Genomic DNA, 12,079 nt, shown 5'->3' on the forward strand with positions numbered 1-12,079 from the left:
TTTTATAGTCAAGCTGAAGCTGTCTTCCTTTGTTACAGCTCTTTCACTGGAGTTTGTTCAAGACAGGTGGACAAGATTCCAGTTATATACAATGAGACCTTCATCCAGCCAGTATATCAGCCGTATCTCACAACGTGCCGCGGCCAGCGCACATGCAGCACCTACAGGTAAAGGGTCATACAGGAATGGTGACAGACTGAACCTGGATTTGTCGGAGTAGTCGGGCCGCTCACAGGGATCTCTAACACACTCTGCTTACTGCCTCCTTCTGCTGGGACCTCCCTGCTCTGAAGGAAAAGAGTCACCAGCTGAGAATTTGGGATTTATTTTATTACAGTAATACAGCATACATAGGGGGTTATCCAATTACCTGTGGTCGATGACCGTGGGTAATTGCATCGCCGGGGGCTATCCTATTTGCCCTGATGCTGCGTGCTCCTCCCCCCGATGCCGTCACTTATCGCTGGTTATGCTTAATCAGTCTCCCCCCTGTGGCTTACCTCCCAGCAATCCCGGCACACTTATGTTCGGGATACCGGCATTGCGATCAATCTCTGGATCCCGATGTTGGAATTTTGACTGCTGGGATCTCGAATCTCGAACGTCCCTTTGACTGAAATTATTTTATTGCCTGCTGAGGTCAGAGAGTTAGGCACCTGAAATAGCAGCACATTATATTGTATATTATACAGCAGTATAGGAATAGCTGTGACCATGCAGGTGACTCTTCTTACTGTGACACTAATCATTCTCCTCTCCTTTCAGGACGGTGTATTCAGTATCTGTCCGGCAGGTGAGAAGGGAGATCCTACAGGCAAAGTCAGTCTGCTGCCCGGGGTGGAGGAAGAAGGAGCCCTCGTCAGAGTCCTGCGAAGAAGGTGAGAGGGTTCGGGCAGTGGGGTCAGATGACGGAGACGTTGGAGAAGTAAAATGTGGTATTATACAGAAGTAGAGGAGCTATAGGGTCCATCGGTGCCTACTAACCCTGGCCCAGCTTTCTGAGGCCTCCACTTGGCTGTTCTGAGCAATGTTGTCCATTGAAGGGTTCACCGTTGATAGTCTCCATTGATGGCACCATCGCTATTTGCCATTGATGAAAACCATCAATGGTTTGAGCCATCGATGGACATTCCATGTACAGGAGAGACATTCCAAGTAAAAGAGGAAGTCCCAGAAACAGAACTTGTTGTTAAAACAACGAGCCATCAGGCTGCCGTCACTGATGGCAAATCCTTCCACCTCAAAAGTCAATGGTTCTTACAGTTGATGGCCAGTGGACAGCCCAAGTTATGAGGACAGTGTAGTCCCACTTGAGAGGCTCAATCCACCCCCCACCCACCAGCAACACAACTCCATCCCTTCACTTGAGTATAATTTGGCCCAATTATAATTTACTATAGTAAGAAAGAATTATCTTCTATCAGTAAAGATGCCGTTTTTAATTAGTATGGGGAATTACTGTGTTCATCGTGAGTAATTTCAGGAGTAAAATAATTATATGCACTTGAGACGTATATAATTATTATTATTTTTGTTATAGTTGCACACTTACCTACATTTATGCTCTCCTCTCCGGGAAAAGCCCAGAGAAGAGACACTGCAGGACACTTCAGGGGGAGGGGCCAGTCTGTCTTGTCGCTAAGCCCCACCCCCGCTGCAGTAAAATGCCACAATTTGCGGGTATGCAGGTAGGAGGTGGAGCTAAACTATGCAAATTTGCATTATTTAGCCTCGCCCCCTCTTAAGGAGCTGCGAAATCCCAGGTATGATCTCCTCATGTGAGAGTGGCTGTATTGAGGTATAATCTCCTCTTGCGAGGATTCCGTCACTCTTCCGTGGGTGCATGGGACAGCCCAAAAAAGTGAGTCTCCCGCAACTTGCGGGAGAGTAGGTATATACGGTTAGTTGCTAATGTCAGAAGTGTTAAGACCTGATTCAGAAATGCATGCAAACTCCACGCAATGCAATGTCACGTAGCTGAGCAATTATTTGCAACCGTGTACGGCAACCAATCAGCTGCTCCGTACAATTGTATAGCATGCAAATTATAAATGTTACTTCAATGCTGATTGGTTGCCATGGGCAACTTCTCCACTAGCTTACTTCTCCACACTTTTCTCTGCTTCATGAATAGACCTCTGAATCTGGCCCTCTGGTGCTCTATAAGGTGTTCAGAAGGTTGATAATTGCTGATCTGTTCTCCGTGCACTGTTTATCACTATCCCTCCTTTCTGTACCCAGCCGTGTGTCACAAACCGTGCCAGAATGGGGGGACCTGCATCAAGCCCAACATGTGCCGCTGTGCTCCGGGTTGGGGAGGCAGGCACTGCCACGTGGGTGAGTTATTGTTATTCAGCTTTCTTATTTCTTATGTTGTACATTTATCAGACCTCCCAACATTTGGTTTTCATGATGGAGGGACTCCCCGCGCAGCGCCGCCGCCAAAAAGGGGCATGGTCCATTGAAAAGGGGCGTAGTCTCACGTGGATGACACGTTCATGAGCCACGCCTCCAATTTTCATCACAGCCATGCCCCCAGTCCCTCTGCCTCACTGGAATAGACGCTGTGCGCATGCGCACAAAATCTATTCACCGCTGCTCTGTACTGAGCGGAGCAGCGAGTAATAGGGAGCCTCCCAACTGCCTACCCCCCCACCCTCCACTGCGGGACACTGCGGCCCGCGGGAGGGACAGCAGGACAGACCCAAAAAAACTGGACTGTCCCGCGAAAATCGGGACAGTTGGAAGGTATACATTTCTGTTTATTGCACCTTGTCCAACTCTTTTTGCTGAAAATCATTAGTCGCCACCAGTGTCGGAGGGATGACCTGTTCCGCACAAAATGGGTTTGTTTTCCAAAGACAAAGCAAGTCACTGCAACTGCGCATAAAGGCGTGGCCACCGGAGGCCGCGTCGTATTAGACTCCATTAGTAATCAAGCAGAAAGGGAACTCCCTCCCAAAGAGGAGGTGTGCCGATCTCTCACAACAAACGTTTGCTGATCATTCAGCTCACAATAAAGCAAAAGCTATTTTCACCCATATTTTAGACCAGAACAGATTATAGGGTCATGAGAAAAAGACAGGAAACCATTTTAGAATATAGTTAACACCGGTGGTGTCACTAGAGGGGTGCGGGCCAAACCCGGATGTCATCCTCCGAGTGGTGACACCAACATGCAGTATTTGGCTCCCGTCACAGTGTAGAAGCCGGCAGTGCAGCCTGACAAGTCTCCATCGGCAGCCAAGCATCTCCCCTGCAGTGAAAATTCGGTAGGGTTGCGAGGCCACACCCTTCCAGTGAGGCCACACCCCTTTAAGGTTACTGGGTGGGACTGAGAATGTGCCGTGTATTTCCGTCCTATCCTAGTTTCCCACCTTCCATCTGCCCTATCTCCTATATCTTTTATATATACCACTCTAGCAACCAACCACCCCTCACTAGTAACTCATTTGTGGGCTTGGGTACTCACTACTAATTTTATCTGTTTTTGGCTGAACTGATGACAGTCTATTGATTGTATTTTGAATTGATTTGCTACATCTGCTAATTCCTTCCTGAGGACTTTCCCCATGACTACCGTGACAGACCATATCTAAATTGCGAGCAGGCTTCATTATTATTAATCATAATTACCAGTTAATGACTGAAGTTACAAGTTATTACTTAACTGCTCATTTACTGACTAAAACGACAGACAGTATTTCACTTACTGACATGTTATAACTTATCACTCAACTGCTAATTTACTGTCTAAAATGAATAATAATACTTTGCTTAACGACATCTATCTGACTACAATCTGACTACCTCCTCTCCCCTGCAATATTCCCTCTGTCATTTCCCTTCCTCACTAGAATCATTCTCCATTCTTTTTTTATCCCTCACTATGCACCACACCGTCACCATCAAGCTCCATAGTTTGACAGCAGTGTTAGTGAGCTCAAAAAAATGGGTTATATAGGCAGGGACGCTTTAAGAGAGGAGGAGGCCCGTTTCCAGCCTCCCCCGTACGGGCCCCCTCCTCTCTGCCGGGAGCTCTGTAGAGTCTGAGCACTAGAGGGCTAAGACTCTACTGCACATGTGCAGATCTCCGGGAAAATGGCGCTGCGGCCATTTTTCCAGTGGTTTCTCTACTGTGCAAGTGCAGAACTCTGTAAAAATGGCTGCTGCACCATTTTCATGTGGTTTTAACGCGGGGAGGTGGGGACAGACCCCGTCCTTAGAAAATATAAAAAAAATTACAGCTTATGTGCAGCCACGAAGTGGGCAAGTGCAGTGCCGTAACTAGGCATTTTAGCGCTGTGTGCAAGAAACGACAGTGGCCCCCCCCCCCCCATGTAAGATAGGGGCAGTGCGCGCCTGCGGCGCGCAAGAAATTTATAGGGGCGTGGCTTCACGGGGAAGGGGCGTGGTCACAAAATAATAGCAATTCATACTACGGTGCACAGTAGTCTACATTATTCAAATTACGCTGCACAGTAGCGCCACTACACCAGATAGAGCCCCTTTTATACATTACAGTAGACAGCGTCCCCCTTTTTACACATTGCGGCAGCCAGGCCCCCTTTTTACACATTGCGGCAGCCAGGCCCCCTTTTTACACATTGCGGCAGCCAGGCCCCCTCTATACACATTGCGGCAGCCAGTCCCCCTCTTTACACATTGCGGCAGCCAGTCCCCCTTTTTACACATTGCGGCAGCCAGGCCCCCTTTTTACACATTGCGGCAGCCAGGCCCCCTATTTACACATTGCGGCAGCCAGTCCCCCTTTTTTACACATTGCGGCAGCCAGGCCCCCTTTAGTTTTTACACATTGCGGCAGCCAGGCCCCCTATTTACACATTGCGGTAGCCAGGCCCCCTATTTACACATTGCGGCAGCCAGTCCCCCTTTTTACAGCCAGTCCCCCTTTTTACACATTGCGGCAGCCATCCCCCTTTTTACACATTGCGGCAGACGGTGACCCCCTGAGAGAGAGAGAGAGAGAGAGAGAGAAAGAGAAAGAGAGATATACTTACCATCTCCCTGCTGGCAGTCATGCTCCTCGTGCAGCTCCCTCGGTGCAGGCAGTGAGGTGAGAAGGAGGAGGAGGGAGGGGGAGCATGGAGCCGCAGCAGCGCTATGTCATTGGTAGTAAGCGCCGCTGCATCATCCCCCTCTCCTTCTGTATTGGCTGCCTGGCGCTGCTGTGGATGCTGGGATGGAGGAACCGCATCCCAGCATCCACAGCAGCGCCGGGCAGCCAATACAGAAGGAGAGGGGGATGCTGCAGCGGCGCTTACTACCAATGACATAGCGCTGCTGCGGCTCCCTGCTCCCCCTCCCTCCTCCTCCTTCTCCGCTGCCCGGCGCTGGTCCTCTTCTCCCTCCACAGCGCGGCGCACACAGCAGAGGTGGCATGTAATGAGTCAATTTGACTCATTACATGCCGCTGGCCGTGCGCCCTCAGGGCAACTGCGCTGTGTGCCAAGCCCACTTGGCACACACGTAGTTACGGCCCTGGGCAAGTGCTCCGCAGAGGGGGGCACCGGTGTCAGATCTGGGGGTTGGCAGTGGTGGGGGGCTGAGTGATCTCTCCCCCCTTGCACATCATGCAGGAGGGGAGAGGACTGATTACTTTCTGCAGCTGCCTCTCTCCCCAGCCCAGCACACACAGCAGTGTCCCCCTGTTTGCAGCAGAGAATGGGGGGAGGGGGGGGATCGGGCCCCTCCAACAGGCCCAGGTAAAGAGTCCGCCCCTTCCCAGCGCCACTGGACCTGAAAGACGATGGCAGAAGACTGACCTGGCAGAGAATAAGTTAAAACGAATCAAGCATTTTGAAGAATATCGATCCACAATCACCCATAAGAAAACAGTTCCTGCCAAATGAGATCACGGCAGCAGACAATAGGCCAGCTCAGCGTTTCTGTACAGTGGAGATGCTTTGCCAACCAGCATGCCTGCAGCCTGATGAAACCCTCTCCCAGTCAAGATGCAGTGAGGTCACAAACTTCTTTGCAGATAAAGTTATCGCCATCCGGGCTGGAATCACAACAAAGCCATCAAAGACCTACCAAGCCTGCCAGTGTGAGCCACCAGTCTTCATAGACCAGCTTTGTCCCAATGGATGTAAAAGACTGCTGAAATTACGTGAATGTTGCGTCACACCACCTGTGATGTGGACCTTGCCTCAAATAAGCTCCTAACAGGATGTATGGACATAATTGGCTCTGTATTTGCAAAAATTAGTTCACTGCTCTTTACAAACAGGAATTTTTCTTGAACCACTAAAGGAAGTAATTGTTAGACATCTTCTTAAAAAAGCTCATTTAGATGCCGACTGCATGACAGACCGGTATCAAACCTTCCTTTTATAGGAAAGGTTATTGAGAAAGTGGTTGCAACTCAACTGGAAACCAAGCTCTGTCCCTGCGATACCTCTCCACAGCATCATCAGGGTACTGCGCATGCGCCACCGCACGTCGCTACCGCCGGGTCCACAACCCCTCCCCCCCCCAGCTACTACCCCCGCTCCACAAAAGCATCCCCCCCTTCCCCCGGATTTATACTTACCTGTCGCAGGAGCCGGTGTCCGCTGCTCCAGAAGGCTGCCGGGCACCGGGTACTTCTTCTGTGCTGTGACCCCTGGTGCTGTAAAGAGAGCTACTGTTTTGCAGCGTCACTTTACTGCACCGGGGTCACAGCGCAGCACATGGAGGACCCGGCGACCGGCAGCCCACACAGAAGCACCAATCACCGGCTGCTAGGACAGGTAAGTATGTTTTTTTGCTGGGTCTTTTTACTTTTTTTTTTTAACACTGTGATCAGCTTGTGTGTCCATAGGACACACATAGCTGATCCATACTTGCCTACTCTCCCGGAATGGCCGGGAGGCTCCCGAAAATCGGGTGACCCTCCCGGCCCCCCGGAAGAGCAGGCAAGTCTCCCGATTCGTGGGGACCCCCCTGCCCGTCCGCCCACTTAGTGTGTAAAGTGGGCGGTCCGGGCAGTTGATGACGCAATTCTTGCTGAATCGCGTCATCATAGCCACGCCCCCTGCAGTGTAATGCCGGTGATCACGGCATTACAGAGCGGGGGCGTGGCTTTAAAGAGGCATCGTCATGACCCTACCCTTGCTCCGCCCTTTCTCCGCCTCCGGCCCACCCCCTCCACGACGTCACAGCCTCCCCTGCCCGCCCTCTGAGCTGACCTGGCTGCTCTCTCCCGCAGAGAGCAGCCAAAATGTAGGTAAGTCTGAGCTGATCTCTGGGGCCGGGTCCCGCACAGCTTTCTCTGCCAGAGGGCAGAGAAAGCTGGGCAAAAGGCTATACATCGCAGGGCTGCCCTTTTATTTAGTAAATTCGGCCACATCGCATTTCCCATTATATGTATGGGGAATGCGATGTGAGTTACAAAAAAAAAAAGTGAATTAAAGGTTTGGAGCAAATTTTCATGAAAACTGCTCCAAATGCCCTTTAATTCATTGGAGGGATATTAAAATAATGTGAAAGGGGTGTGAAAACTGAAAACACCCTTTTTCACATTATTTTAGTAAAAATAATGTTAATAAATAGGCTCCTAAATCCTTCTGGATCTTTCTGCAGCATTTGATACCGTGGACCATGGGATTTTAATTGAGGACATGAAAACGTATTTTATGGAAATAAATCTTGCAATACTCCCAAATACACTGCATGTATAAATGCTGAGACCATACCATACAGTAACGTGCAGTCTTGCATGGCAGGATATCTCATTTGCTGCAGCAGGTGACTGCAGTCGAGTGTAATTTCCCATGTAAGGCTGCAGGTGGTTTCTTGGTATGTTCTCTGATAGACTTGCAGGTAACCGTGTAAGTGATAAAACTATTTTCTGACAGAATGCAGAATTCCAGTGAGTTCTTGATCTGTGATATCTACATTGCAATAGGGTTATGTACGGATCTATTGTAAAAAGCATTTTTTAGTTCCATGGTCCAAATAATTTTTGTATATTCTCTCCCTAGATATAGACGAGTGCAGACGTCCCTCTCGTTACTGCCCCCAGCTGTGTGTCAATACTCGGGGCAGTTACCGATGTGAATGTAATGCAGGATACGTTCTAGGGGAAGATGGGAAATCATGCATAAAAAACAAGACGCCTGTGGTTCCGGTTCAACAAGCTGAAGGTAAAAGTATGGGATGTAAGAGAAAGAACTGAAAGTATTAGTCATAACCAATGGCAAATTATTTCCTTAGCAAACCTGGTGTAGCATTCTCATTGCATTCACAAGAGGTAACAAGATGGCCGCTGCACACTGGAGAGCAAGTCACCATTTCTAGACTTAGCTATGGCCTGGGAGTCCGACACACGTCTTGTTGAAGCCAAGGCCAACAGTGTGACGGTCTTCCACGTAAGAAACTTTATGTCAACGTCCTGTAAAGGTTCAAACCATTCCAATTACCGGAACTGCAACACCACGTTGAGATCCCAAGATGCTGTAGGAGGCACAAAGGGCGGTTGGATGTGCAGAACACCCTTCAAAAAAGTCTTAACCTCAGGGAGAGAAGCCAAATGTTTCTGGAAGAAAATGGATAAGGCCGAAATCTGGACATTTGAGGAGCCCAAACGTAGGCCCACATTCACACCAAACTGCAGTAAAAAGGAGAAAACGTCCCAGTTGAAATTCCACCGCAGGAAATTTCCTGTTCTCACACCAAGAGACGTATTTCTTCCAAATACGGTGGTAATGTTTAGACGTTACCCCCTTTCTGGATTGGATCAAGGTTGGAATAACCCTGTCTGGGATCCCTTTCTGGGCTAGAATTTGACGCTCAACCTCCATGCCGTCAAACGTAGCCATGGTAAGTCTTGATAGACGAACGGCCCCTGTTGTAGAAGATCCTCGCAAAGAGGTAGAGGCCACGGGTCCTCTAGGAGCATCCCCAGTAGATCCGTGTACCAGGCCCTTCTTGGCCAGTCCGGAGCAATGAGAATTGCTTGAACCTTTTCCCTTTTTATTCTTGGGATCAATGGAAGTGGTGGAAACACGTATACCATCTGGTAGACCCATGGAGTCACCAGAGCGTCCACCGCCACTGCTTATGGGTCTCTCGACCTGGAACAATACTGCTTGAGCTTCTTGTTGAGATGAGAGGCTATCATGTCGATTTGTGGCATTCCCCACCGACGTGTCAAGCACCCGGACACCTCCGGGTGAAGGCCCCACTGTCGTGTCTGCTGAGCACGTCCGCTTCCCAGTTGTCTACTCCCGGAATGAAGATTGCTGACAACGCCACAGCGTGTCTTTCTGCCCAGAGGAGAATCCTTGTTACCTCTGACATTGCTGCTTTGCTCTTCCTTCCTCCCTGTTGGTTTATGTACGTTACCGCCGTTACATTGTCCGACTGAACCTGAATGGTGTGATCTTGAAGAAGATGTGATGCCTGTAGAAGGGTGTTGTATATGGCCCTTAGTTCCAAAATGTTGATCGGAAGAATGGTTTCCTGACTTGACCATTTTCCTTGGAACTGTTCCTCTTGGGTGACTGCTCCCCAACCTCTGAGGCTTGCGTCTGTGGTTAGCAGAATCCAATTTTGAATCCCAAACCTTCGGCCCTCGGTCAGGTGAGAAGTCTGAAGCCACCACAGAAGAGAAATCCTGGCTTTTGGCTACAGACATATCCTCTGGTGCATGTGAAGATGCGATCCGGACCATTTGTCCAACAGATCCAGCTGGAAGGCCCTTGCGTGAAACCTTCCGTACTGCAGAGCCTTGTAAGAGGCTACCATCTTCCCCAGGAGGCGAATGCATAGATGCACGGATATCCGGGTCGGTTTTAGAACATCCCACACCATCGAGTGGAAGGAATACCTTCTGTGCCTCCGTATCCAGTATCATCCCCAGGAATGGAAGCCTCCGTGTTGGTTCCAGGTGAGATTTTGGCAGGTTCAGAATCCACCCGTGATCCTGGAGTAGTCTGGTTGAGAGGGCAATGTTGTCTAACAACCGCTCCCTGGATGGTGCCTTTATCAGCAGAACATCCAGGTACGGTATTATGTTCACTCCTTGCTTGCGGAGGAGAAACATAATCTCTGCCATTACCTTGGTGAACACCCTCGGTGCCGTGGAGAGGCCAAATGGCAGGGCCTGGAACTGATAGTGACAGTCATGTAATGCAAACCTTAGATAAGCCTGATGAGGCGGCCAAATCGGAATATGAAGGTACGCATCCTTGATATCCAGAGACACCAGGAATTCCCCCTCCTCCAGACCTGAGATCACCGCTCTCAGAGACTCCATCTTGAATTTGAACACCCGTAAGTACAGGTTCAGTGACTTGAGGTTTAAAATGGGCCTTACCGAACCGTCCGGTTTCGGTACTACAAACAGGTTGGAATAATAACCCTTGTTTTGCAGTTGAAGTGGAACTGGAACAATGACCTGAGTCTGTACCAGTTTTTGAATTGCTTCCTGAAAAGTCATACTTGCTTCTTGAGAAGCTGGTAAGCCTGATTTGAAGAATCTGTGAGGTGGGAGTTCCTGAAACTCCAGTCTGTAGCCCTGGGCGATAAGATCTTTGACCCAGGGATCTTGGCCTAATGTTTCCCAAATGTGACTGAAATATCTCAATCGGGCTCCCACCTGCCTGTCTTCCAGGCAGTGTGGTCCACCGTCATGCTGAAGGCTTTGAGGAAGCAGAACTGGAGGTCTGTTCCTGTGAACCTGCAGTTGCTGGTTTTCTGGGTTTACCTCTATTGCCTTTGAAGGCTGTAGAAGAACCTTTGGATTTACCTTTAAATTTCGCTGTCCGAAAGGACTGCAGAGTTGGAGCAGAGTAGGTTTTCCTAGCTGGGGGGGGCTGCGGAAGGAAGGTATGTAGACTTACCCGCCGTAGCCTTGGATATCCACGTATCCAGTTAATCTCCAAAAAGGGCCTCACCATTCCTGGAATCCGCATCTGCAGTCCACTGGCGTAGCCACAAGCCTCTGCGTGCTGACACTGCCATGGCAGTGGTGCGTGCATTGAGCAAACCAATTTCCTTTATGGCCTCCACCATAAAATTAGCAGAGTCCTGTATATGCTGTAGGAGTAAAATTATCTCCCCCCTGGATAAGGAATCTAACCCGTCAATTAGATTACCTGACCATTTAGCAATGGCCCTAGTGATCCATGCACAAGAAATAGTGGATCTCTGGGCCACCCCAGCAGCTGTGTACAGGGATTTGAGAGTGGTCTCAATCTTGCGGTCAGCCGTGTCCTTTAAGGAGGCTGCCCCGGGGATAGGTAACACTATCTTACGTGACAATCTAGATACCGATGCGTCAACAATCGGTGGATTTTCCCACTTTTTCCTATGATCCTGAGGAAACAGGAAGGATGTGAGTAACCTTTTAGGGATCTGAAACTTCTTGTCCAGATTAACCCAAGTTTCTTCAAATAGAGAATTTTACTTCTTTGATGCAGGGAAAGTAGCAGAGGATTTCTTTTTTACATTAAAATAAGATTCCTCATCCACCTCCGCCACCTTGTCAGGAATGTGCAGGACGTCTCTAATAGCTTCTATCAGGGCCTGTATTCCCTGTGACAGGGCTGCATCCCCCCCACTCATTCTACTTCATGGGCTACGCGCTGCCGACGTCAAATGTATGAGGTGGTCATAATAATGTGATTCGACCATGTAGTTTAGGAAAAACTGTTATTGCAGTATGTGACTACAAGTCAGTGCACGCTGTCATCAGTGTGATTGGCAGACACTTTTCTGTTAAGAATATGAATCTGTATCTGTGAGTGTTGAACATCATGTGAACACTTCACATATGACATGACCTGACCACTGGACATGACCATAATACATCTATTACACCCTATACAGACATAGGACACTACACCCCCAACATGACCTGACCACTGGACATGACCATAATACATCTATTACACCCTATACAGACATAGGACACTACACCCCCAACATGACCTGACCACTGGCCATGACCATAATACATCTATTACACCCTATACGGACATAGGACACTACACCCCCAACATGACCCGACCACTGGACATGACCATAATACATCTATTACACCCTATACATACATAGGACACTACACCCC

General features: G+C 49.1%; 1 protein-coding gene across 1 annotated transcript in view; it reads left to right on the plus strand.

The window, feature by feature from the left end:
- Nucleotides 1–12,079, plus strand: part of EGFL8 (EGF like domain multiple 8) — a 41,499-nt gene that overhangs the window by 17,512 nt on the left and 11,908 nt on the right. The window contains exons 3-6 of the mRNA XM_063935748.1: nucleotides 39–167; nucleotides 766–878; nucleotides 2,242–2,337; nucleotides 7,989–8,150. Of these exons, the coding sequence (XP_063791818.1) occupies nucleotides 39–167; nucleotides 766–878; nucleotides 2,242–2,337; nucleotides 7,989–8,150 (500 nt within the window). The remainder of the gene's footprint in view (nucleotides 1–38; nucleotides 168–765; nucleotides 879–2,241; nucleotides 2,338–7,988; nucleotides 8,151–12,079) is intronic.

Source organism: Pseudophryne corroboree, chromosome 8 (genome assembly GCF_028390025.1).
Source record: "Pseudophryne corroboree isolate aPseCor3 chromosome 8, aPseCor3.hap2, whole genome shotgun sequence".
Lineage (NCBI taxonomy): Eukaryota > Metazoa > Chordata > Amphibia > Anura > Myobatrachidae > Pseudophryne > Pseudophryne corroboree.